This window comes from Nannospalax galili, unplaced genomic scaffold (genome assembly GCF_000622305.1).
Source record: "Nannospalax galili isolate Female #2095 unplaced genomic scaffold, S.galili_v1.0 scaffold1812, whole genome shotgun sequence".
NCBI classification, from domain to species: Eukaryota; Metazoa; Chordata; class Mammalia; order Rodentia; family Spalacidae; genus Nannospalax; species Nannospalax galili.
Window position 1 is genome coordinate 353,393 of NW_008331838.1, and position 27,755 is coordinate 381,147.

General features: G+C 53.2%; 2 protein-coding genes across 2 annotated transcripts; both read left to right on the forward strand.

The window, feature by feature from the left end:
* Positions 1-4,419: 4,419 nt before the first annotated feature.
* Positions 4,420-11,170, forward strand: Trim17 (tripartite motif containing 17). Its single transcript, XM_029560583.1, is given in 10 exon segments — positions 4,420-4,438; positions 4,441-4,815; positions 4,818-4,846; positions 6,148-6,244; positions 7,128-7,169; positions 7,172-7,353; positions 9,778-9,800; positions 9,882-9,958; positions 10,349-10,508; positions 10,510-11,170. Coding segments are annotated over 10 exon segments (1,383 nt in total). The 3' UTR covers positions 10,889-11,170.
* A 683-nt stretch (positions 11,171-11,853) lies between these two features.
* On the forward strand, positions 11,854-26,868 carry Trim11 (tripartite motif containing 11). The gene is made up of 6 exons (XM_008827025.3): positions 11,854-12,471; positions 15,586-15,681; positions 16,404-16,634; positions 24,074-24,096; positions 24,177-24,277; positions 25,825-26,868. Exons 1-6 carry the CDS (start codon positions 12,067-12,069, stop codon positions 26,370-26,372), a joined length of 1,404 nt encoding a protein of 467 aa, XP_008825247.1. The 5' UTR covers positions 11,854-12,066; the 3' UTR covers positions 26,373-26,868.
* Positions 26,869-27,755: the final 887 nt, after the last annotated feature.

A 27,755-nucleotide genomic window follows, 5' to 3' on the forward strand; every position in this document is an offset into this window, starting at 1 on the left:
ACACCCACGCCCTGGCGTTCATCACACACACACACACACACACACACACACACACACACACACACACACTCCAGCGTGACAGCTTCATCAGGGTTTCCCTAGTTCTTTCTCCTGGATGTTTGTGCGTGCTTGATTTGGTGATATTTTGCTGTCTAGCCGCCGTTCTCTCTATTAACACGTTATTTTCCTTTTATTTGCGACATATCAAAAATCTCCATTAGAAACTGAAAGCTCGGCTATCAAAGACCATACTCTGAATGGTCTGGAACCATCTGGCAAGGGTCTAGATGACGGAGCCATAAGCTGCCCTCAGAGTGACAGCACTTTGCACAAAACCCCAGGAGACATGGGACCAGGAGGATGTCAGCCTCACATGCATAGTTGGCATAGTGACAAACGCAGAAGGGCTGTGCCTGCTCCTTGTTCTGAAATCAGGGCATAGATTTCCTTTGTGTAAAAGGAATTTCCAGCTACAAACCTACTCCCCAACCTGCACAGGAAAGAGAACAACTGTATCACCAGATATGGGTCCCCAGGTCTCCTAGGCAGCACGTACGCACCTTGGTTTTCCCGTATATGTAATAGTCCCCCCAGAAGCCCAAGACCCATCTTCCTTAGTCACTGTAAGAAACATTAAGTATTAGTCTTTTCTTTCAACCCCTGAAAAACTTGGAACTTTATGACAAGGAAGCTGGAGATACCATTTTGGAGCTGGGCTTGAGGACACAGTTCCAGGGACAGAGTTCCAGCAAGAGAGTTCCTTCAGCACAGTTCCAGGAGACAGATGGTTCCAAGCAATATCTAAAGGGATGGGGTGTCCTCTGAGTTCAAATCCACTTTTTTAAACTAAATTTAAAAGAATTATGCTATTTGTTCAGCCCGAGGACCCAGCCTGCAAGAAATGTTGAGGCATGGATGACCTAGTGGTCAGGGAGTGAGGACTCAGGTCAGGTGTGGGGTTGACTTGCACAGACCTAGACGTATCTGGGAAGAGGGAACCTCAACTGAGGGACTTCTTGCATTGGGCTGGCCTGTGGCTATGTCTGTGAGGTGTTTTCTTAATTGCTAATTGATGTAGGAGGACCCAGTTCACTGTGGGCAGTGCCATCCCCAGGCAGGTGGGCCTGGACTGAATAAGGGGACTGAGCAAGCCAGGGGGAGCAAGCAGATATGCAGCGTTCCTCCATGGTCTCTGCTTCAGTTCCTGCCTCCAGGTTCCTGCCTTGGCTTCCCTCCATGGACTGTGACCTTAGCCAAATAAACCCTTTCTTCCCCAGGTAGCTGTGGTCATGGTGTTTATCATAGCAACAGAAACCAAACTATAACACTTTGTTATCTGCACATTCTTTCAAAAGTAAAAACAACAAAAGACCCGGAGAGATGCTCAGAGGTTAAGAGCACTGGCTGCTCTTCCAGAGGACCACGACTGAAGTCTCAGCACCCATATGGTGGCTAACAACCATCCATAACTCCAGTTCCAGGGGATAGGATGCCCTCTTCTGACCTCTGTGGGCATTGCATAACACAGGTGTGTTTACTTACAGGCAAGCAAAACACTCATAAAAATAAATGATTTTTTAAATTAAAAGAAACAAAAAACACAACAAAACCAGTAGCCAAGGCTAGAAGCTGTGGGCTGCAAACATTTGACATGTTATTTCCACCAGATTCCTGACATAGACCAGTATATGTCTCAGCCAGAATGTTGCAAAAAGCATTCTACTTGAGCAGGGTGAGTGGACCATGTAATGCCAGAGCCCCTTCCAACACCAGATTCCACAGCTGGGTAGGAAAGTACCAAAACTGAATGTCAAATGTAGTTGAACTCTCCCTACATCCAACTCCACAAGTGCTGCCCTCCAGCCCTGTGCCCTGCCCGCTGCAGGGCAGCCGGGCCTCGGGGATTAACTGACTTTCACACCCCAGCAGTTAGCAAGATCAGCAAGATGCTATCTGAGCAGTTGAAAAGGGCAGTTCGTTTGGTGCTGATACCTCTGTTTGGCTGGGTTTTTATTCATTTAAAATTTTTGTGATGTTGTTTTCCAAACGGAAGTAAACCCTGAACCCAGAATCCCTTAGGAAGGAAGCACATACGGCGGGGCAGGGGAGGGGAGTCTCGGTGGAACCAGCAACCAGCGGCCATTCCTCTCCAGGGGTCCACTGGCTTCCCACGGCCCGCGGCACACGGGCTGAATGGCAGGTCCTGGCTCGTGCCAGAGAAGAGACTGTCCAGAGCACGCTGCAGCCAGTCTACACAGAGCCCGGCTGCAGTCCCGGGGATGGCACGCTTCCAGGGCCCTGGTCCCTGCCTCTTCCTCTTCCCTGTACCCCAGCCTCGGCTTCACCTGCCCGGTCAGTTTGCATCAAAGCCACCTGGGAACCCGACGGTGGTGCACGCCTGGGGAAGCTGAGGCTGAGCCCGGCAGGAGCTCCTGCCCAGCCTGTGCTACCGACGCTCCACAGACGAAACCCTAACTTCCCCTGCTTTCCAGCCACGCCACCCGCTTCTTCCTCCCTGGACTGGGCGGGTAGAGGTGGGGCTCCCCGACCCAGAGCCCTTTCATACATGACCCCCTCCTCTCACCCACTCCCCTTCGCCTCCCTCCCTCATCCTAAGGGGGGCCGCCCCTGCGTGAGTCACCCCTTCTCAGCCTCCCTCGACCTCAGCAAACTTCTCAGCCCAGCGCCCCTGGCAGGACCCCAACCCCAGGCCCGGAGGCCCCTGCCCACCGGCCTCCAGCTGAACCTCCTCCTTCCCCTTTTCCGGGCCCTGACGCCGCAAGCCCCACCTCTGAGCCGGCTCCATCTCCTCCCTCTTCCTGCAGGGCCCCACCCCCGGCCAGCCGGGCCGCTTCTGTCCCCTCCCTCCTCGGTCCCCGCCCCTCCCGCAGACCCAACCTCGGGCCCGGGAGGCGCCGCCGCTAAGCTGCAGGCCGCGCCCCGCCCCGCCCCGCGCCCCCTCCTCCCGGCCGCCCGCCTGCGCGCGCTGACGCCACAAAGCCCCTCTGCTCGGAGCCCCTTCGGCCCCTCCCAGGACTCACACGGCGCACCTGGCCCCGGCACCCGGAGCAGTGCAACGCTCCGGCCCTGGGAGTAGTCGCCCCCAGAGACCACCCTACTGCAGCGCCTGGGCCAGGACCCCAGGGGTTCCCCTGCCCTCGTTCTCAGCGTCCTCCCACCTACGCCAGCCGTCCTGTCCCCAGGGAGGGTCACACTTGGGAGCTGTAGACTTCAGTCGTGGGTCACTTACTACGTGCGTCTCCTGGATGAGCCCTCAGTGCCCAGGAGCGCTGAGGACGACTCCAGATGAGCCAGACCCCCGCCACCCTGTCCAAACGGGCCGCTGTGCACTCTAAGCATTGCACCCCTTCGGGCCCTTGAGATCCGGGGAGAGCTAATGCTCTGTGCTCTGCTCACAGACGCTCTGGTGAAGTCATGGTACCCACTCCCCAACAGCAAAGGTGCCTGGGCTCTAAGGATTAAGAGGGAGCAGGAAGAGGCACTCAGAGTTGAGACCTGAGGTTCAATCCTCAAGTCTCAAGAAGGACCTTGGGAACAAGGTGAAGCCTGGGTCTCTGCTGGATGAGGTGGCAGTATTCATCTCCAGAGGGACCGCATGACATGTGTTTATGCACCTGTGTCTGTGCAGGCATGTTTACATGTGTGCCTGTTCACATGTGTTTGCCTGCATAGTACCTGTGTATTCACATGGCCTGTCCTGTGTGGTATGTTTTCTGTGTATGTGGTTTTGTGTGTGTTTGTGAACATGCATGTGTTTGTTTTGCATGTGTCTACCTGTATGCCAACTTGTATGTATAGTATGCTTATGTGTACATGAGCCTGCATGTGTCTGCTTGTAGCTTCTGTATGTGTGCATGTTTCTGTGGATGTGTATACATATAGCCCTGTATGTGTGTACCTGTGTCTGCACTGTAGCCCCTGGCTTTGTGTTTGGTGTTCTCATGTCCAAATGCACGCAGTGTGTTGTGTGCATCACACCTTAATTGAAAGAATCTCCATTCTTCTCTAAGTTCTCTTTAACTTTGTTTGTACCAGGGTTTTGTTAAAGAAAATGTATTCTGACACTTGACTCGCTTCCAGCCTTTTGGGGTAGAAGTGTGGCCCCAGGGCAGTGGTGGAGCTTGGTTCCAACAGTAGCAAAACAGCTGGGGCTCCAGCGGGCACGGGAGGTGCCTGTAGCTAGCCAAACTAGGGGCCAAGTCCAGGCTTGGCAGACAGGATTCGGGGGCCTGGCTAGCATTTGGTCAGAGGTCTGACACCAGCTTGTGTCCTTGTCTGTGAAGGGCGACAGAGGAAGCCAGCGGGGCTCACAGCCAGGGAACCAGCAGGAGCACCAGTTCCAAGACCCAGCCATAGGAGTTACAGTGGAAACCCTTGCTTTGCATCTCCCCAGGGGCCATGGATGCTGTGGAACTTGCCAGAGGTTGCAAGAGGAGGCCACATGTTCCATCTGCCTGAACTACTTCACAGACCCAGTCATGACAGCCCGCGGTCACAACTTCCGCCACGAGTGCATCCAGGTGAGCTGGGAAAAGGGGGAGAGCAAGAAGAGGAAGAAGAAGCAGAGAGGGTCCTTCCCCTGCCCTGAGTGCAGGGAGCTGTCCCCTCAGAGGAACCTGAGGCCCAACCGCCTCCTGACCAAGGTGGCTGAAATGGCACACCAGCACCCTGGGCTGCAGAAGCAAGACCTGTGCCAGGTGCACCAGGAGCCCCTTAAACTGTTCTGCAAGGCTGACCACAGCCCTATCTGCGTGGTCTGCAGAGAGGCCCAGGAGCACCGGCTGCCTGAGGTGCTGTTGTGGATGAGGGTGCACGGGAGTATAAGGTGATTGTGGGGCAGGGGGACATGTGTCCGGGGGACAGGAGCCTTGGTCAGCACTATGGAAGTATGACCAGGGGCCAGTGAGCCCAGGTCAGAGCTGGAAGGGGGAGTTCAGCAGTCAAGGTGGTCTCCACGCTGCCCCCTCATTTCAGTTTGGGGCAGAGGTAGCTGGGTGAAGAGTTTGGGTGAAGGTAGCAGGCTTCCAGCAGAGACCCAATGTTTCTTGTTCATCTGTAGCTGGACCTAAGCCGACTCAAGATACTTTTGTTTTGAAAAGGAACCATCAGATTTTATTTCTTATACATAGGAATAGGTATGTGTAGGTCGGGGACTGAACCCCAACGGACATACCCTTTGCATCCAGGAAAAATGTGCGTCTGTACAGTACAGGCCCGAGAACAATCTATATCAGCTATGCTTTTGGTTTCAAATGAATGGACTTAGTAAGTATAAAGGAAGCAAAAGTTAAAAAAAATAGTAGTATAAAGAGGCCCCAGCTAGAAAGTAAAACATCATCAGATCAGGAGTTTATAGTATAGCTGCCTGGAGCAGCTCAATTGAGGGCAAAGATATCATCAAATCGGGATTGCAACACCCAGCAGAAGTCATCTGGGGAAGCTGAGGCCGACAGCTGGAATCTTCTGAGCTTTCGGTCCATGGCTGAGCTTCTGATGGCTCCCTTCCCACTATAGGCATTTCATATCATGAGATAAACAATAATGATATTGGAAATGGTTTACCTTCTAGGCTTTCTCTATGGAGGGATGTTTTCACTCAGGCTGTTTTGTCCTCTCCGTCCCTGTCACAGTTGGTGAAAGGCCGCTCATCCCTGGACAAGGGGCCTTCGGAGGAGATTTTGAGGCAAACATATTTGGGTCTGAAATTGGGGGGTGGGAACCCTGCTCCCCAGGACAGACTTTTCAGTTAGCCCAAACAACATGAGACAATTTAGTAATATAATATACATTACAGTGATCTGACTTCAAAAGCCTGGGCCAACAAAGTTCTGTCCCTGGTCACCTGATGGGCTGGATCCAACTCGGGCGCTTGGTCTGGCATGGCCACCTAAGTGGGAGGCTGGAATCCTCTGTCATTAGTTCTTCTGGCCCAAGCTCATTTGTCCATGTGGGGTGTTAAATTCTAAATGCTTTACTGCTGAAGTGATCCGTTCTGAGGTGTGTGTGATTCCCCACTCTTCTTTAAAAGTGTCTCTGGGGTCAGTGCGACTTCAGCAACCATACTCCAGATGCAGGCAGAGGCAGAGGATCCACTGACCCAAGGCCTGTGGTTTATGTGTCCTGCAGCTGAAGTTGGAGGTGGACATAGGGTACCTTCAAGAGGAGATGGTGAAGACAGAGAGGTTGCAAGCCACAGAAAAACAGATTTTAACCGAGTGGCAGGTGGGTGCCCATTGCTGGGGTCTCCTGTCCGTCTGCGTGTCCATGTCCATACTCATCTGTGATAGGAGGTGCCTTTGATGGCTTCCAGTAACTCCTATGTCGGGGGTAAGGGGCTTCAGTTCCTGTACACCAGGTCATCTTGTGGTGCTGCTGGGCAAGGACTGATTTTCTGTTCCTGTTCACTACAGGGTGAGTGGGCGGGCTTGGGCATGTTGGTGCATACCTTAGAGCCCAACACTCAGGAGACAGAAGCAAGCTCTTTGGAAGTTCAAGATCAGCCTAGACTACATAGGCAGCTCCAGACCAGGAAGGGCTACAGAGGAAAACCCTGTCTCAAAAGAACAGAAAGACTGACAAGTACATAACACACACACACACACACACACACACACACACAGACACAGACACACACACACACACACACACACACACAGACACACACAAGAAAAGGAAGGGAGAGAGGAGGAGAAGCTTTGGAAGTTTGGCTGTTGCTGCTGACATTCTGATCTCTCAGTTCTGATCAACAGTTTTGGAGACATGGGTGACTCCAATCTGACATTAGCCTGGTCTTTTGGGGCCCCCATCCTTCCTTATAGCATGTCTGTGGCTCCTTTGAGATGACATGTTCTGAGCCCACCCATACCAGGACACACAGGCATTTGGGGGTATGGATGCTGCCACTCAGGGCTTAGTGGAGTACACCAGGAAGGCTGTGGGGGTCTCTGTCAAAGGTGCTGGTTCCCAGCTAAAGTTCCCAGTTTGGCCAGAGATTTCTAGACTGGCAAGAGTCCAGGGGAGTTGTGTGGCAACCTGGACTGGAAGGAAGCCAGCCTCCTGAGAGCCAGGTGGGGACCCTCAGCTCCCCACTCCCCACTCCTCCTACAACATCGTGAAGGAGAGAAGGGAACGCATCCTGGAGGAGTTCCAGAGGTGGTCCTGTTCCTGATGGAGGAAGAACGCAGGCTCCTCCAGGTCCTGAAGGAGGAGGAAGAGGAGACCGCGGGGAAGCTGCAGGACAAGGCCTCCCTGGACCACCAGAGCCGCTCCCTGGACCGCCTGCTGCTGCAGCTGGAGGAACAGAGCCAGCAGGAGCCCCTCCAGATGCTGTAGGTGAGGCTGGAGGGGGTAGTGGCATTTGGTGTCCTTGAGTTTTGCTGTGTGCTGCCACATACCTGTGTAAGCTATCTTGAGATGGGGCCTGAGGGTGTAGGAGCCAGGACCCTGGAGAACAAACACAGGCAGGGTTGGGCTGGGCTGACACTTGTAGATCACCTCATCGCATCCTAGTGCTTGACAGCAAACATCTCATGTTGCCAGTGAGGGGTGTGTGTGTGTGTGTGTGTGTGTGTGTGTGTGTGTGTGTGTGTGTGTGTGTGTGTGTGTGCGTGTGTGTGTGTGCGCACACGTGTGTGTGATGAACAGAAATAGAGACAGTTTATTAAGAAGGGGAAAGCATTCCTGAGAATGGGAGTGGGCCAGCGAACGTTATAGGTATCTACTCCAAAAAGCCTCAGGTGCATACTTGCAGAACTGAAGCAAGTGTCTCCCTCAAAGCATCACCGTGGGTAGGTTCTACGCCCTGTGGGTTTTGCCCTCATCATCCTAATGTAGGATTACAGCCTGTCTTCTATTAAAAAGCAGCCCAGCCAGGTGTGGTGGTACACACCTTTGATCCCAGTACTCAAGAGGCTGGCAGACCTCTGAGTTCAAGGCTAGCCAGGGCTACATCGTGTGATCTTGTTCCCTCCCTCCCCACCCCCTACTTCCAAAACCCAAAATAAATAAAAAGTAGCCATCCACACTCACTGAGGTAGTTTCCTGACCCTCTGGGTGGAAAGGCTATTTAGTCTTTCAGGCCTCACCTACTGATTGATATGTGCTCATGAGCAGGAGGCTCTGGCAGGCCACCTACATGAGGTACCTGTGTTAGGATTATGCTCTGGAAAGCAAAACTATGGTTGTTTTAGGCCATTCTCTGATTCTCTCTCAGAATACCCAGGACTAGGTAGGTTTTTTAAAAATATTTATTATTTTTATTTTACGTGCATGAGTGTATTGCCTGCATGTAGGTGCACTCATGTCATGCAATACCCGTGGAGGTCAGAAAAGGGTATTGGATCCTCTGGAACTGGAGTTAGGATGGTTGTTAGCCATCATGTGGGTGCTGGGACTTGAACCCGGGTTCTCTGCAAGAGCAGTCAGTGCTCTTACCACTGAGCCAACTCTTCAGCCCCAGGACTAGGTAATTTTATAAAGAAAGAGATTTGGGCCTGTGAGATGGCTCAGCAGGTGAAGGCGCCAGCTACGAAGCCCGACAACCTGAGTGGATCCTTAGGACTCACATGGTAGAAGAAAACCCATTTACACAAGGTGTCCTCTGACCTCCACACATGCTTCCCCAACGCCAAAATAAAAATAAATAAATAAGCTTAATAAAAATAAAACAAAGAGGTTTGGTTTGGCCCAGAGCTCTGAGAGTTCCAGAGCATGGTCCCACCGACTGCTCAGCTTCTGGAGAAAGTCTCATGGTGGAAGGCCAGCCAGACTGACTTCTTCACCATCATTCTCCTGGACTGTTATCCCAAGCCCTCTCCTCCCCAAGCTGTGCCCACCACATCCCTCACCTTTATTTCTCCACAGCTCCATGAACCCTAACTGGGTCTTCAGCTGCCTGAGACAAAAGAGGAAATTCAGACCCTGCCCTCCTTAGCTTCTCTTCCTGACTGACAGGCTTCAGTTATACTCAGCCTGAATATATTGGAGAAATCCAGAAGTGAGCCATCCTTAAGTTTTAAACTGCATGCTGTTCTGAGAAGCATGATAAAACTCTACCCAGGGTGTGAATCACCTCATTTGTCCAGTGTACCCTATCACCAGAAACTGTCTTGGCTATCAAACCTACTGTGCTCAAGGGAACCTCATTTACTCAGTAATATCCCCAAGGCACAGTTGCAGGAAAGCCTGTAATTTTGACATGCCAAAAAGAAGCTATAAGCAGCTTCCTTTAAAGAAAAAGCTCTATTTAAGTTGTGCTGAGGTTGTCAGATGTACGATGAGCACAGATTCATTATAGTGCATTATTAGTTATTACTAGCATTTTACTGTGCCCAATTCATAAACAGTCTCACAGGTGTGCACACACAGATAAAAGCACAGCATATATAAGGACTCCTGCATCTGTGGCTTACTTGCTTCAAAGGGATGGAAGTGCTGGGCAAAGAGCTATGGGCGTAGCTCAGTGGTAGAGTGCTCGTCTAGCAGGCCAGGGTTCCATTTCAACTGCTGAAAACAGTGTTGGGCAGGCTTCCCAGGCCCTTCAGCCTCCTCAGAACTTCCTCCTCTCCACTGACCAGCAGCCCTCAGGCTTGTGACCCTGGACTGAGAGGGTGCGTAGGGTCCCCTGGTGGGAGTGAAAGATTTAGGGAGAGTGTGAAGCTGATTTTGGGGAAGGGACTGTCCTAGAGTTGTGGAAACAGAGGTGGCTCTGAAGCTGAGGAGCAGGGCCAGCTCAACACCCCTCCCTGTCGTTTGCAGGATATAAAGGACACCTTGACCAGGTACCCCCCTCGGGAGAGGTAGTGGAAGAGGTGGGTGAGGGAGGGTCAGAGGGGACATGAGTTCATGTTCCCTGGAGGAAGGAGAGGCTCCCTCCCCATGGCTATCAAGACAGTGTGCAGAGTTCCTGGACAGATTGAGGTGCTGCAAAGCTTCCAAGGTAAGTAGGGTTGTGGGGCTCAGATCCTGACCCTGCTCTCTGGGCAGTGCTCTACCAGGATGTCACACAGAACCAGAGCTGACCAGCTGGGGAGGAGTATCTTAAACGGTACTTGCTATCCAGTTATTGAATGGTCAGTCTGGTCGTGTGAATGACTTTCCTAGTCTGTCCATCTGTTGGACTGTTTGTCCCCTTTAGCCCCATTGCCTCAGCGTGGAATCCTTAGGTAATCCCAGTTCTCAGCTGGAACTGGAGAGGGGAGGCTTTGGGTAGACATGGAAAAAGGCCATTTGGCCCCCTCCCCCACCCCATCTTGAGGGTTCCAGCCCTTCTTCCTTTGACCTTGAATAGCTTCCACTTTTCTCCTCTGTCCACCCGGGCCCTCTGCAGCAGATGTAGTGCCGGACCCCCTGTCAGCGGACCCCTACCTCCTCCTGTACGAGAGCCGCCAGCGGCGCTACCTGAGCGTCCCGCCAGAGGGCGGCACGCCCAACAGCAAGGACCGCTTCGTGGCCTTTCCCTTCGATGTGGGGTAGAAGAGCTTTTCCGCTCCACTGGGAAGTGGGCGTGAACCTCATCGGGGATACGCTCTGGGCCGTGGGCGTGTGCAGAGACAACGTGAGCCGCAAGGACAGGGTACCCAAGTCCCCGGAAAACGGCTTCTGGGTGGTGCAGCTGTCCAAGGGGAAGACGCACTTGTCCCTGATGCCCGGCTCCACCCCAGTCACGCTGACCGAGCCTCCCAGCCACATGGGCATCTTCCTGGACTTCCAGGCGGGGGAGGTGTCCTACAGTGTGAATGACGGGTCCCACTTGCACAGTTACTCCCAGGCAGCCTTCCCGGGACCCCTGCTGCCCTTCTTCTGCCTGGGGGCTCCCAAATCGGGCCAGATGGTCATCTCCACAGTGACCATGTGGGTGAAGGGATAGCGGCGTGGGACGAGGGCACAGATGCTGGGCGTGCCCGGGCTCCCCAGAAGGCAGGGCGCTTCACCCACTGCGGCCACCTGCTGCCAGGCTTCCTCCCTATGCGGGCAGGGCAGCTTCCCGAAATACAGTCTCGATTAAAGCGCTCAAATGTGAACGGACTCTTGGTAGATGCTAGAGGGAACTGTGGGAAGACTCATTTCGGAGTAGGCTGATTTCTAAATATATACGTGCTCACCAGGCAGTTGGTGTCCTGTCTTGTTAGCTTTGCCCCTACCCCCAAGCTTGCCAAGTCCAGGGTTCCTAGTGCCCTCCTCTGGCCGTCCTTCATGTGGAGAAATGGGGCCCCACCTCCTCCAGCCTTGTTAAGGTAATGTGGGAGGGCCACAGTCTTCTTTCTTGGGCACCCTTTCCTAACACGCTCTCCAAGAACCCCGTAAGTCACCAGCACCCCAGGATTTCAGGCTAACGCCCCATAACAAAGCGAGAGGGGTGCACTGGCACAATACGCGCTTCCAAAGAGGTTCCCACTGTGAGCATCTGGGCCCCATGACCACGTCCCATTTCCCGTCCCTCATCACTCGGGCAAGTCCTTCGAGATGGCAATGCCCCGTCTAAGGGACCTCCATCCTGCAGTGCTCGCCGGCCGCAGGCTCAAAGTGAAGGTTTCACTGGGAAGCAGCGCGGGGCTCCCTGGCCTCTGGCTTGGGTCGTTCCTTGGGGTCATCCGTGCGCCTCAGTATTCCCCGGTAACCCTTCCCCAACTCCAGCAGGGCCACAAAACCGATCACGGGACCCCAGACCGCCCCGAATCTGCGGCGGGCGGTACTGGAGGCGCAGGGAAAGAACAGGGACACACCGCGAGAACGCGCTCCAATTCGGTCCCACCCCTGGGCCGCGTGACAGGCAGCGACCAACCCGAGGCAAAAGCGGGTGGTTCCAAAAAAAAAAAAAAAAAACCACCTCTTCCTGCTTCCGCCGCGGTTCCTCTTCCTGCGGGAACCTGGGAACCGTGCGCCCCGCGTCCCCACCATCTAGAGGCCTGAACTCTCGCGACTTCGGAGCGGGTGCGCCCTACTCCCCGCACCCGAGAGCTGCACCTTGCCACCCGGGGCGCCCGTAGCCCTCGAGTCCCCGCAGAACCGGGTCTATAGTGCCACCTTCCCCGCTGCGTCCCCGCCATGGCCGCTCCAGACTTGTCCACCAACCTCCAGGAGGAGGCCACCTGCGCCATCTGCCTCGACTACTTCACCGACCCGGTAATGACAGACTGCGGCCACAACTTCTGCCGGGAGTGCATCCGGCGCTGCTGGGGCCAACCCGAGGGCCCGTACGCTTGCCCCGAGTGCCGCGAGCTGTCGGCGCAGAGGAACCTGCGGCCCAACCGCCCGCTCGCCAAGATGGCAGAGATGGCTCGGCGCCTGCACCCGCCGTCGCCAGTCCCGCAGGGCGTGTGCGCGGCGCACCGCGAGCCGCTGGCCGCCTTCTGCGGCGACGACCTCAGCCTGCTGTGCGCCTCCTGCGAGCGCTCGGAACACTGGGCGCACCGGGTGCGCCCGCTGCAGGACGCGGCCGAGGACCTCAAGGTGCGTGGCGCCCCGCGCAACCTGTTCTGCTTGGAGGGGATGTGCCGGCGTGCTGGGGAAACTGAGCGCTGGGTGGCATTCCCAGCCCGGTGCAAGGGGGATGTTCCGGGCGCTGCCTAACTCCCTCTCGGAGTGAGGACACAGTCTGTACCACCTGAGATGAGGGAGTTTGGGTCACAGTTGATCCTGTGAGAAGGATCGGGGTGCACAGGTATTCTGGAGAAGCTGGGTGGTGGGTGGCAGTTTTGGCTGGGTGGGGGGAGCTGGGGTCGAAGCCAGGGTGGGGGTAGTAAGTTACAAGATAGCTGAGGAACTGGGTCTTGATGCCCCGGCCAGGGGACTTGGGTCACTCGGGATCAGGGTTGAACCCAGAGTTGACACATGTTGGGCAATCGCACTACCACTGAGCTTCATCCCCAGCCCTCTTAAATTTTCTTAAATATTTAGAGACAGGGTCTTGCTGTAGTCCTAGCTGGCCTGGAACCCGCTATGTAGACCAGTCTGGCCTCGATCTCACAGATCGGAATGCTTAGATTAAAGGTATGGGCCACCACACCCTACTCCAGCCCTCTTTTTATTTTTTATTTTTATTTTATGTGTGTGTGTGTATTGCCTGCATGTAGGTACGTTTACCCGTGTGGTGCAATGCCCACGAAGGTCAGAAGAGGCTGTCAGGTCCCCTGGAACTGGAGTTACGGACAGTTGTTAGCCGCCATGTGGGTGCTGGGATTCGAACCCTGGTCTTTGGAAAGAACCACCAGTGTTCTTAACCGCTGAGCCATCTCTCCAGCCCCCCAGCCCTCTTTTTAAAAACTTGTATTTCCTGTCGTGGCCAGGTGTGTGTATCACCAGAGAAGCTTTTGGGATCTACAGTTTGGACTGATGTCAGAGTTGATCCTGAGCCAGTATGTTCCCATCCTAGTATGAACTGGAACCTCAGAATAAATCTGACACCAAGCCTTCTTGGCTTTGGATTTTAGCTCGCAGGAGCCACATCCCTGAGCTTATAGGCCAAGCATCCCTGGGGGTTAGGCTTCCGGTACCATGTGTCTTGCAGAGAGGGTCCTGCAGCTCTCTTCAGCCAACATGATAAACTGTGGCCGGATATCTTTAAGCCTTTCCTACCACAAAGGAAGAAAACCCTTTTTCTCTCTGCTGTTAGGTTCGTTGTCTGAATTTAAAATTAAACTGACAGAGCAGGAGAAAAGTCACAGCTCTATTAATATGTTAAATTTCTCCTGCCTGGGGCTTCAGAAGAAAAAAGAAAAACCTAGAGAAACGGTTACTCTGGGGCTTTTACACAGGGTACTGAGTTGCAGGAAAGGGTTACAGAAAGAAGGGAGGTTGAACTTCCTGATCTGGGCTGAGGACTGTGACTAGGAAATAGATGGCGATGCTGACAGCAGGGAGGAAGGTTTCCCTCCTGCAGAACTGATGCTCTCTGCCTTTAGAGCACTTCTGTACCTGCATCTGTTCAGTTGCCCTCACCTCGGTGTGATCCTCATAACACACAGGCCCATCTGGGCCTGGGCACTAAGAAATGCCCCAGCAGATGACTTTTATCTAGGGCCAGTGGATCTGCAAGAAACTGTTCCTTCACTCACCAAAGCCCAGATAGGAGTCCCCAGGCCATGCTGGCCTCATGGCTCTGCTGATAAGCACTCTCTTTGTGTGGCCCTGGGGTCATGAGTGAGTGGTACCTGGAAAGGACAGCCTCCATTTCTCAGGCTCGTGTCAGGTAGAACCAGAGAGATGCAAGAAAAGTTCACATAGGACAGGGAACAGGGAGTTGAGGGGAGCGCTCAGGCCTGTCCCAGTGCCCCTGGGGTCCCAGCTCCCACCATACCCAGGTAGGAAGCCTACATTATGGCCTTGCCAGTTATAGAGGCTCTTATGTAACTAAAACTTTAGGTCTTTGCCAAGGTGGACGTGTGTTGCCACTTTACATCTAGTCGCAGGCAGAGCTTAGAAGGTGCTGGACTGGGGGTGTACATGATGATGGAACCGAGTAACAGGAGCCAGCCTTGAATTTTCAGTGGGCAGCATCTGGGACAGGCTGAGACTTCTACCATAGCCTGTATGGGAGCTAAGCAAGGCAGGCAGCTAGGTTCCAACCCTGCTCCCTGGGCAGACTTAACTCCCCAGCACCTCGGTCCATCTAGAACATGGGTGAAGGTAGCAGTGAAGCTGGGGTGTGGAGAGGTGCAGTGGTACGGGCCTGGAGACCCTGGTGGGCAACTCGAGCACGGGGCCCCTTCAGTCTGTCTGCCTGTTGATAGGAATGCTTGACATTCTGTGGTATACAAAACTGGAGAGATGGAAATGGGAAACTGGACCAGGGCAGAGCAGTGCAGTTACTGTCCATTCCAGGGTACATTATGGTGAACCTGCAGACTCCGGGGCTTGGAGAGAAGGTAGGATGCGAAGTCAGAGCTCTAGACTGGGCTGCCATAGTACATGTCCTGCCCGGTCTTCACATACACAGTCCTGGGAGTCAAGGCATATGTGGTGAGGGTTGCTTCCTGGTTCCTTTGCTGTGTCCCCACGGAGGAAGGAGCAGGGGCTCTATGGGATCCCTTCTACAAGGGCACTAGTCCATCCATGGGGCCTTACTTTTATGACCCAACCACCTTCCAAAAGCCCAGCCTGTTATCAGGGGCTTGGGTATTCAGCCTGCAGATTCTTGGAGATGGATATTCAGGCCTTAGCCTCTGACTTGCTGTGGACCCTTGTGACTACGGGTAGAAGGAGAAGGAGGCAGTGACTTACAGAGAGGAGAGCTGGTTGTCTTCTGGGCCAGCTTGATGGATATGACCTGTTGAAGGAGCCTGGACATGCAGAGCAGGCAGGGCCATCTGGGGCTCTGCAGAGGTGAGCAGAGCCCGAGGAGGGCAGCGGGGCTGAGAACTGGAAGTAAGGCCCCACATGAGAAAAAGAAACCTGTGGCATTTGGTGAGTTGAGGACGCTGCCCACCCGGAGGGCAGCTGCCAGTTGGAGGCATTGTATCCCACCACTGTCCGGACAAATTTTGAGTAGCCCAGTGGGAAGAGTTTGAGGTGAGGGTCTGCTGAAAAGTGTGTTCTCATGGCAGCCCCTGGTCTCCACCCCTCCAGGGAAGGCTGGAGAAGTCCCTGGAGCACCTGCGGAGACAAATGGAGGATGCGCTGCTGTTCCAAGCTCAGGCAGAGGAGACCTGTGCCTTGTGGCAGGCAGGTGCTGGGTCCTGGGGGAAAGGGGACAGCCAGTCCGGAGGTGGGTGCCAGGCTGGGCTAACTGAAACCCCCTATGGTCAGGCCAGGATGTGTATGTGGGAGGGAAGCGGGGAGAGACCAAGACCAGATACCAGGGTGGTATTCTGCCCCCCAAGTGCCTATCCTGTTGCATGCTTTAGTGGTACATTTGAGGAACAAGACCTGAGGGGCCCCAGAGATGGATTTGGGGATCAGGAACAAGCCAGGTGTGGAAAGACCACATGTAGTTGGGTTAGGGGTCAGGGAGATGTTGGACTTTGGCAGTATAGGTTTGGGGTCTGGCTGGCTTTGGGATAGATTTAATCTGCTAGCTATGGGGTGGCAGCTAGGACTGGCTGGTACCTTGGGGCCTGGGTGGCAGGTGTTAAATATGGGTGGTCCTAGGACTTGAGTCAGGTAGCCACAGGTGGTAGATTGGCAATCTGGGTGGCTCCAGGGCTGGGGCTGTATCCTAGTAGCACTAGGGGTGGTTTTGGGTTGTGGACAGCCCAGAACTATCAACTATGTATCTGGGTAGCCCAAGTGGCAGAGTAGGTGTGTGGGCAGCCTTAGGGGTGGGGCTGTTGGGGTCTAGGCAGCTCCAAGTGTCCAACTAGCTTAGAGTGGTGGATTTCGGGTGTGGGCAGCCCCAGGTGGTCAGTCTGGGTCAGCACACCACCTATCCCTCTCCTGCTTAGCAGAAGATGGTGGAGAGCCAGCGGCAGAATGTGTTGGGTGAGTTTGAGCGGCTGCGCCGCCTGCTGGCAGAGGAGGAGCAGCAGCTACTGCAGAAGCTGGAGGAGGAAGAGCTGGAGGTGCTGCCTAGACTTCGAGAAGGTGCCGCGAGGCTGGGCCAGCAGAGCACTCAGCTGGCTGCCCTCATCTCGGAGCTCGAGGGCCGCTGCCAGCTGCCGGCGCTGGGGTTACTGCAGGTGAGCGGAGTGAAGCATCCTGGAGGACCACGGTGCTCCCCTGCCCCGGTGCTGGACACATAGGGGTACCCCTCCGCCACTGCTGCAGGGCTGCCCTAAGACATGTGTTATATCCCCTGTCCCAGCTGCGCTTCACACCTCTCTGCCTCCCCCACTGGCCACACTGACACCTGGTGTGTTGCACCTGTGCCCCATGTTGGAGATAAATGGAAGATGGTGCAGAATGAAATAGCTCAGCATTGACAAAGCTTGTCTGGAACAGACTGCAGAGGGCCTGGCCTGCCCTTCTCACCTGTAGACAGTAGCTGCAGCCAGGAAGGGTATCCCAGTGTTCTGCCCCCCACACTCAGTATGAATGAAAGACATGGTCTTTGGTGTCCACGGAAATTGGTGCCAGCTCCCAGAAGGTCCCCAGTGCAGGATGCCCCAGTGCCTTAAATAGAGTGGTGCAGTATTTGCACATCACCTAGGCACATCTTCTGTCTCCGTTAAATCACCCTCAACTGGGGCTGGAGAAATGGCTCAGAGCACTGGCTGCTTTTGCAGAGGACCTGGGTTTGATTCCCAGCCCCTACATGGTGGCTAACTCCAGTTCCAGAGGATCTGATGCCCTCTTGTGACCTCCGTGGGCTTTGTACACACAGGTGCACCTACCTATATGCAGGCAATGCACTCATACATGTACATAAAAGAAGTAATATTTTAAAAATCATCCCCAGCTGACCTGAGATACCAGATACACTGCTGTATTTAGGGAATAACAAGAAAGGGGGAAAAAATCACACATTTAGTACAGATGTCATTTTTTTCCCCTGAAAACTTCCAATCCACAGTTGGCTGAATCTGCAGGTGCAGATGTTGGCATATGGAGGAGCCAAAGCATTCAGTCCTTGCATGCAGCCTCCCATTTTCACAGGCTGACCACGGCTGCTGTTCTCAGTGGATGCAGCAGACTGGACGTGGCTCAGCCTGTACCAATCGGAAGAGCAGACTGTGGTGTGCTTAGCTCTGGGTACCCTCCTGTTCTTGTCCCTCCTGGCTGCCCTCAGTTATCTGCTCACACCTGGACCCCTGACAGGTCTCTGTAGGACTTCCACCCCAACCCTGTCAGCGTGTCGGTCCACACTCCCTATTTTCCACTTACCCCAGATGCCCAAGCATCTTCACAGGGTCCCATCTCCATTGGTTTGTGTTGTCATCCAGAAAGGTCCCGCCTCCTATAGCCTTCAGTAGGGGTTAAATTTGATGCATGTCTTGGTGAGGACATTCAAACTAGCAGGTCCCCCAGCCCACCTCCCATTATTTTTTGAGCGTTTTCACCCAAGTATGGACTCCAGCCCTGGTCTTCCCTGGACCTAGGCCTCCCTTGGTGTTTCCCCAAAGCAGAACACTTGGACGCCCTTACCCTCTGCCTCAAGACAGGCCAGATGACCCCAAAGAGTATGGCCGTCAGTTCTAAGGTGCTTCCATGGTTTGGAGCCTCAGTCTCCCCACCTGCTTAGTAGACATTGATAAGATGAGGTGACTGTTGAGAGGCCGCATATAGGGTGTGGGGTCCACTGTGACCCTTCCTTAGGGGCTCAGGTGTTTTATGTGAGCCTTTTTCCCATGCCATGTACCTGGTGTGGTGTAGACTCGGGGCACTGGTGCTTGTCTTCCATGTAGGGCAGAGACAGTGTGTTCCCTCTGGGGCCCAGGTGCTGGGTATACAGCTGGGGCTTTTCCTAGCAGGTGGTACACTGGAAAGAGGCACCTAGGGACTTTAACTCTGACTCTAGCCCTTGTCAGGCTTCAGATGATTAGAGCCTGTTGCCAGGAATGGCTCTGTGAACACCTGGAGGGAGGGTTAGGGAGGCAGAGAGGAATGGAGGCAGGACTGTGTCAGTAAAGCCGGGCCACTGGCCTTTGGAGGTGAGGAGAAGCCCTGGGATGTGGTAATAGGGGTATGTTTTGTGTGTTTAACTGACAGGTAACAAACTGTTTCTGGAATACGGTGTGATGTCTCAGTGCCTGTGTGTAATCTGCACACTGGTTAAATCAACGTCGCTGGCATACCGTAGCTCATCTGAGGTGTTTTTTATTTTGTTTTGAGAAAGGGCCTCACTATGTAACATTGGCTGACCTGGAATTTGCCATGTAGACCAGGCTGGCCTGAAACTGACAAATCCACCTGCCTCTGCTTCCTGAGTGCTGGGACTAAAGGTGTGTGCCACTGCGCCCAGCTCACCTGATCTTTGTCATTTCTTAGTACTCTGTCCATTCAAATCCTTGCTTCTGGCAGAGGGGCTCACAAAGCCCCACCCTCTCTGAAGAGTTATATGTAGTCAATGGTTGCTGGGGAGGGAGAGACTGTTTTTTAGTGGTGTGGCCACTGGTAAGTTGCCCGTGTTCTTGTAAACAGTGCTAGTGAAATGCATTGGGCTACACATCAAAAAAGGAAAACCTAAACCTATCTTATAGTGCATCAAAATCTTTGATACGGTACAGTCCGGTTAGCCGTTATTGCTCCCTGTGCTACAGGAAACCAAAACACCAGGAAAGTTTTAGGAAGAAGGGGTGACCAGGAAATGGGAGTACAGGTCGTCAGTGTGAGCACCAGATTTGGATTCTTAGCTGAGACACTTCTGTGAGGAGGGGACATTGCTCCAGCCGTCCACCCACATTTCACCGCAGGCTGCCGGCTGCCACACCTGTGTCTGCACCCTGTCCCCCACTTGTAGCCACACTATCTCCTGCTCCTCTTTGTCCTTCCTGCCCCTGGCCCCCCTTTCACCAAACTTTGGTCCAGCTGGAAAGCTGAGAGAGCCCTTGCTTGCATGCAGGGGAGGTGTGTACCCCTGCACTGTCCCTGTGAACTACTTGTTGGCTAGGGTGAGGTGGGAGGAGCGAGGCAGGGTGGGTCTACACCCTCTGCTTCAGGTCTGGGCCTGTTGCCGGGGAGAGTCACCCATAGCCTCCTCGGCAAGTGCCACTCAGAGGTGAGGGCTGGGTGGCTTTGAACCAGCCCTTGAGTGCTGGCGGTCCCCCACCTCCATCCCCTTAGGCTTTCCTGGTAGGTAGACATGCTCCTTAGCACACAGTGATCTTTCTAAACAGTCCAAGGAGGCCACTTCCTTACCCTGGAGGCCAAGCCTGCCCCTCACCTCAGCCTGGAAGACCTTGTCCTGCCTCAGGCTATGTGGCCACCAGCACACCTACACACAAAGACCTATGTCCAAATGGTAAGGGGACAGATATTTCACCTACCCTGGGGAAAATAGCAAAGGATGGCATTTCCAGGATGCTTGGCCCACGGGGACAGGGCTCTGTGTCTCGTGTCTCCCCTAGGTCTGCTAGTGAGTTCACCTTCGGCTTCAGAACCCTCCCTTTTGAGGCCTCTGTGACCCATTGTACCCCAGACAGAATCAACAATTTGCAAATTCAGTCATCCCTGCCAGGGCCTCCTCCCTTGGCAGGGACTGTCTTGTTTATCTCTTTCTGTCCTGGCAAAAAGACCAAGCCTTGTAGGATAAACTGCCTTCTCAATAAACTGTGTGTGTCCCTCAGCTCTGCTGTCATATAGGCTACCACAGGTGGCTACCTTGAACACAGACCCTTATTTCCTTATGTACAGAGGTTAGAAGTCTAGGATTGCTATGTTAATTTGCTCTGTTGCTGTAAAATACTCAAGACTGTTTTTTGTTTGTTTTATTATTATTTTTATTTTTTATGTGTATGTGTGTATTGCCTGCATACTGTAGGTAAGTACACCCATGTCGTACAATGCCTGAGGAGGACAGAAGAGGCTGTTGGATCCCCTGAAACTGGAGTTACAGGCAGTTGTTAGCTGCCATGTGGGTGCTGGGATTCGAACCCAAGTCTTCTGCCAGAACAGCCAGTGCTGTTAACCACTGAGCCATCTCTCCAACCCCAAGACTGGATATTTTATAAAGAAATTTGTTTAGTTCATAGTTTTGGAGGCTGGATGTCTAAACAGCAGGGTGCCAGGTTGGATGGGGGCTCCCTTGGCTGGGTCATATGGTGATGGCATCACAGTATAAGGGCTGTAAGAAGAAGGTTGCCTGGTGAGACAGGAGGGGCAGAGGATAGGAAAGGGCCAGCCTATGCTTAAAAACTGTCGTGAAACTAATTGGGTTCCCTGTGAACTGTGTTAATCCCTTCCTAGGGTAAGATTTCCACAGACCTTTTAGGCCCCACCTCTTAAGTTCATACCACCTCATAACATTTTTCACAGGGACCAAATTTCTAACACATAGACTCTTGGAGGACAGTTGCCACAGCCAGACCATAGCAGCTGGTGTCTCTGGAGGCCTCTCTCCTGGTTTGCAGGCAGCTGTCTTCTCCCCTGTCTTTACCCATCACTCCTCTGAGACTCTGGGTCCTCTTTCTTCTAAGACTCCAATCCCGCTACCCATCAACTGATCAGAGGCTGCGCTATTGAGATAGAAATCCTGGTCGACGGGGAGCTCTTTGGGTGCTGGTCTTTCATTTCCCTGGGTGTTTGGCAGGAATGAGTCACAGTAGAGCAGCAGCACATGGTGCTCCGTAGTGTCCTGGTGTGGGCCTTGGCCATCAGGATTCTTGGACCCAAGGGCTACAGCTCTTTGGGAATAGGGAGTGGAGACTCCCCAGGCCTGAAGCAGATGGTGTGTCAGCTTCTATCAGGCCCAGGATTTCAGACCCTTGTTTCTGAAGATTTGGCAGCTCTCTGGAACTTTCCGACACCTCACCTTCAACCACAGCTCTCGCCTTGCTTGCTGGCTCTGCTTCTGCTCCCTTCCTGCCCTGTAGACCTGTAGAAGGCACAGCTGCATCTACTGTGTCTGCTGTTACTTTGGGGATCTTATCAGCTCAGCCTGCACCACCAAATTAGGTGAGAGGAGACCACTGGAGGGAATCCTTAGTTGAGCCTAATGCTGGGACACCAGAGGAGTAGACAGGCTGTCACCCTGCCAGCTATCTATACCAGTCACAGCTTTGCCTCCTAGCTACAGTCATAGTCCCCTGCTGGCCCACCCGGAGGTGCTCCTTTTGTCCTAGGTGGAGGTGGCTGCAGAAACCTGTTATAAGCTGTTTCCCACCGTTCATGCTGAGGCTGTGCCTTCAGAAACTGTGATAGTCCGATCCCTAGGCATCCGGAATGCTATGCTGGCATGTGGTCACCAGCTTCCTGTTTGATGGACAGTCCTTTTGCAGAGGGCCGCAAGGGCAAATCCAGTAGCTGCCAGTTATGGAGTAAAGAGCCCATTTCCAATATCTTTGCTTGTTTACAGGAAAATGAACATTAGTGCTTACAATAGAACTTAACACTAATAAGTGATTAAAATTTTTTAATCATTCATCTATATCTTTTTTTAATTAAAAAAATTTTTTTTAAATTTTATGTGTATGAGTGTATTGCCTGCAGGCGTATGTGTACCTGTGTCGTGCAATGCCTGCAGAGGTCAGAAGAGGGCGTCGGACCCCCTGGAAGTGGAGTTACATTACAGGTGGTTGTCAGCCGCCATGTGGGTGCTGGGAATCGAACCCGGGTCCTCTGCAAGAGCAGTCAGTGCTCTTAACCACTGAGCCATCTCCCCAGCCCCTCAAGTATATAGTGATGTAGCTTGATCATGTCCACTCCCCCAATACCTCCCAACATTGCCTCTCCAACCTTCTTACCCTCTTTTTTTAGAGCTCAGTCCAATCAGTGTAGCCTACATGTGTATGTACCAGCAACTACACCCCAGAATAAAAGTGATTCCCCTCCCCCATTGGCCTTCAGTGTGAATAGCTCCTCAGCTAGGGATGGAGCCCTACTGTACCCGCTTCCTAACCTGTGCTGGACTTACTGGCTTGATCTGCAGGTAACCACAGCTGCTGGGAGTTCGTGAGTGTAGTGGTCCCATCACGTCCAGAAGACGGTATTTCATAGCACTGCTTTCCAATCTCCAGCTCTTATATCCTTTCCACATCTACAGTGTTTCCTGAGCCTTTGGGGGATTTAGATGTAGATACAGATGTCCCATTTAGAACTAAGCATTCAACAGGCACTTATTCACAGTACTTTGACTCGTTATGAGTCAACGTTAACTGCTGCCCACTGCAAAAAGAAGCTTCTCTGGCCAGGTTTGAGCGCACCTCTAACCTATGTGAATAAACAATAAATATTTAGAAGATAATTTGGACAAATGTCTGTTTAGTAAAACAACAGTATACTAGGTATCTATAGCTCACCCCCTGCCTCCAGGGCCTGTGAATTCCCTTCTATGTAGCAGGTCTCAAACCCACTGAAAAAGCAGTTGGTTACCTCCGTGGCCTGCCTGACCAACAACTGGTAAAAAGGTATCTAATAATGACTTTATTTTTTTATTTTGGGGCAGGAGAGATGGCTTAGCGGTTAAGAGCACTGGCTGAGCTGAATGTGGTGATGCACACCTTTAATTCCAGCACTTGGGAGACAGAGGCAGGTGGATCTCTGTGAGTTCCAGGCTAGCCTGGTCTACATAGGGAATTCCAGGCCAGCAGGGGCTACAGGGAGACCCTGTCTCAAAAAGGACCCCCCACCCAAAAAAAGCATTGGCTGCTCTTGCAGAGGACTCGGGTTCAATTCCCAGCACCCACATGGTGGCTATCGGTTATGCTTAACTTCCAAGGGATCCAACGTCTTCTTCTGACCTCCTCGGGCATTACACGGGTACACTTACACACATGCAGGCAATATACTCATACCCATAAAAATAATTAAATTTTTTAAAAAACTGTTAATGATGTGTATGTCTGTGTGCCTGTGCACATGAGTACAGGTGCCCATGGGTACCAGAGGTATCAGATCCCCTAGAGCTCGAGTTACAGGTGCTTGTGAGCCACCCGCCATAGGTGCTAAGAATTGAACTCAGTTTCTCTGAAAGAACAGTAGACACTCTTAACCTCTGAGCCATCTCCCCAGCTCCCTAATAATGATTTTTAACAGTTGACTGTATCTTAAAATAGTTTAGATGAGAGGGACCTATTTTAACTAATACTGAGTAAGATTCTGATCAGATGGGGAGACAGGAAGGCAAACATCTAGGCATGGGCAGACCTGGGGCACCTGTGGGCATTAAAGGGGCAGGAAAACACCAGCTGGTACCCTGTGAGGTGGAAACATTCCTATATAGCACGACCCCATTCAGGAGGCTGGGACACAGGCTGTCCTATTCCTGAGAATGATGGTGGTGGGGGGGTCTACTTGGGGCTCTATGAACAGAGTAGCCAGTGCCCAAGTGCCCTGCCTGCTGTGAGGGAGAGGAAGGGCTGGGTCTGACCACCGCATTAGGAGACCTCCCCACCTGTGTGTTTCTGCCACATGGTTCTGGAAGGGCCTGGAACAAGAAGGAGCTTGTTCTGGGGCGTGGGGAGGGGCCCCAGGACCAGGTGACAAGTGTTGGTTCTAAGTGTACACTTTCTCCTTCCTACAGGACATTAAGGACGCCCTGTGCAGGTATGATCCTGGCAGGTGGGTAGGGTGTGGGCGGGGCTCAGCTGCCAGCCCAGAGCATGAAGCTGAGCTGTCATCTGTAGGGTACAGGATGTGAAACTACAGCCTCCAGAGGTGGTGCCCATGGAACTGAGGACCGTGTGCCGGGTCCCCGGGCTGGTGGAGACCCTGCGGAAGTTCCGAGGTGGGTGTGCAACCCTGGGAGCTGCACTGTCAAGAGCCCCAGGCCTTATAGTGGACTGGGTGCCATGGGGCAGCAGTTCCAGACTCGGGCCTTCTTGGCAAACCTTCCTCTGCATTGACATGTCACCTTGTGTGCGTATTTTCTAAACCAAGCAGTTTTCCAACAAGCTCAGCCCCGCAAGACTGCCCCACTTCAGATACCACTTACGAGACCCATGGGCACCCATATTTCTGTCCCCCTAAATTTTTTATTTTTTATTTTATGTGTTTGAGTGTATTGCCTGCATGTATGTAATTACACCTGTGCCATGCAGTGCTAACGGAGGTCATAAGAGGATGTGGGATCCCCTGGAACTGGAGTTCCAGACGGTTGTTAGCTGCAATGTGGGTGCTGGGGATTGAAGCTGGGTGCTCTGCAAGAACAACCAGTGCTCTAAACCACTGCGCCATCTCTCCAGCCCCCTGGCCCTCTACTCTTAATCAAAAGTTCCCATAACCCCTTTCTCACATCAGATAATTTGCCAAAATGGCTCACAAAATTGAAGGGGTACTTCACTTACTGCTAACAGTTTATTATGAAAGACACAGCTGAGGAAGAGATGCTCTGGCAAGATTGGAGGATGGGCTCGCAGGGCACAACCCTCCTGGCACTTTGATGGGTTCTCCAGCTCCAGAGTCCACCAGAACCTTGCCTGTTAGCTTTTAGAGAGGTTCCATTCTATAAGCACGATGAGCAAACTCAACCTCTGGCCCATCTCCCTTCCTTAGAGGATGGGGTTGAAATTCCAACCCTTTGCCCCATGGTTGGTCTATGGTGACCAGCCCTATCCTGAGGTCATCAGCAGGCCCCACCTGGGCCACCTCAGTAGCATAAACTCAGGTGTGAAGTAGAGGGGGAGTACCCTTGTGATGAGTCAAGGCCACTATTGGGAAACTCTGAGGCCTTCCTCAGGAGCTAGGGAAAGACTTGCTGAGTGCTGGTCCTCCAGGGGACTGCTGCCCTTGGTTCTGGTCGAGTCTATCTATGGGTCACATCAGACTCAGAGGTAGATAGACCAGAATGCACCTGGACCGTGGTCTGGGAGGAGATAGCCACATAACCCCTTCTGAGAAGGTTTCTTGCCCTGGGAGCCTTTAGAATGCAGGGGAACCCAAGGTACAGCTGGGACCAAAACTCACCAGCTTCACTGGCGATGGAAAGAAAGAACAAATATAGGACACAGTGGCAGGAGGTGGGAGGCAGGATGGCAGAACTTCAAGGTTGTCCTCAGCTACATAGTAAGTTCAAGACCAGCCTGGGCTACATGAGATGACCTTTTGTTATCTGAGGTTGATGCAGGGCTGATTTGAGTTCCAACTAGAGCTGGGTGTTTTCCCAGGGAGGGAAAGCTCTCCACTAGGAGCAGTTGCTCCGGTAAGCCTTGTAAGAGGATGAGGCTCCAGCAAACACCAACATGGACTGCTGGGGAGGGAGGGTTTGATTAATGCGCCAAGCAGGTGGGAGCTGGTGTGGGCCAGCAATCTGGTTGACCCCAAGCCTTTCCACAGGGGACATGACCCTGGACCCAGAAACTGCCAACCCGGAGCTGGTCCTCTCTGAGGACTACAGGAGCGTGCAACGTGGTGACCAGCGGCAGGCCCTGCCCGACAGTCCTGAGCGATTCGACCCTGGCCCTTGCGTGCTGGGTCAGGAGCGCTTCACCTCTGGCCGCCACTACTGGGAGGTGGAGGTGGGGGACCGCACCAGCTGGGCACTTGGTGTGTGCAGAGAGAATGTCAACCGGAAGGAGATGGGGGAGCTGTCCGCTGGCAACGGGTTCTGGATCCTGGTGTTCCTGGGTAGTTTCTATAACTCCACCGAGCGGGCCTTCTCCCCACTCCGGGACCCACCCAGGCGCGTGGGGATCTTTCTGGACTATGAGGCTGGTCACCTCTCGTTCTATAGTGCCACAGATGGGTCGCTGTTGTTTATCTTCCCAGAGACCCCCTTCTCGGGCACACTCCGACCCCTCTTCTCACCTCTGTCTAGCAGCCTGACCCCTATGACCATCTGTCGGCTGAAAGGAGGGCCTGGGGACGCCCCGGTTCCCCAGTGACTTGGACCCTCTGGGGGGAGTCCCTTGACCTCTTCTGGTCTGATGTCCTGGCTCCTGGACCGATTGGCCACGTGGCAGACCCAGGAACTGGATGTTATTCTGTGAGCAGTAGGAGGAACACAGTGCCTTCTGAACCCAAGTGAGAAACCAGAGTTCTGATTCAGACGATGCAGATGGGGTGGGCTCTGTCTTCACTGTGGGGCCCCTCTTGGCCACCAATGCCACTTAGTGCCAAAAGCCCTCACCAAAGCACTGAGCCGTGTGTGTCACCGGCACCTCCGGCTCAAGGTTCCAGTAATGTCACAGGCCTTTCCAGAAACAATCCAGGTCTGCCCACCCTGCCATGGGCAGCCTGACCTGCCTACCAACAGACAGCCACTCCAACTCAGAAGATGCCTGGTAAGGGAGCTGGGGGTGGAACACCAGCTTCAAGCCCACTAGCATCTCAGGATTTGGACTCATCTATGGGAAGGCTGGTAATTACCACCCTGGGTGTGGCTGTGGGGAAGAATTGGGACAGCAGCCTGGCCCTAGACAGGAAGTAGTCTGATGGGGGCTGTCAGACTTGTGGATGAGTTCCACATGCGAAGACCTTTGTATTCTGCACATAAGGGTCCCAGAAGTGACACATCAATGCACTCTGCTGTTCTGAGGCTTGTCTAAGTATCTCAGGCTGGTTTAACCCTCACAGAGGCTTCCCTGGTGTCCTGCTAACCTTGGTGACCCGCTCTTACAAGAGCTGGTGCCCCTCCCCCCAGTTGTCTGTCTTGCAGAGTGAGGTGCCTACACCTAGGCACATAGGATCCAGGAAGCTGCTTCCTGGGGAACAGGAGTTCATTGGGAGTTTAGGCCTTTATTTATTGAAAAAACATTCTTTAAATAAATCTCATCTGGAATACTGTCTCCTGCTTGTGGGTAAATAACAGGGGTCTGGGCTGGTGGTTATGGGGACATACTTGCATGGAGGCCCCAAGTCTGATGGTTCACAGCTCCCTCAAACTCCAGCTCCAGGGGAATCTGCCTCCCAGGGCACCTGCATGCATATGCACACACACACACACACACACACACACACACACACACACATTAAATAACAGGTACCTGACACTCCATGCAGAGGGTGTGGCTCTAGAGTGAAAGAGCAAGTGTGGTTTGGGGGTGGGGGGCGGCACTGCGAAATTTATACAAGACTACCATGTTGCCCTGCTGACCTAGAACTTATTCTGTAGACCAGGCTGGTCTTGAATTCACAGATTGTCCTGCCTCTGCCTCCTGATTGCTAGGATTAAAGGCATATGCTACCACCCCTGACCTTCCATGTGTGTTGAGTATATGTAACACTAAGTTTCCCTTGGGTTTATAAGCACTTTCTTTTTGAGTTCA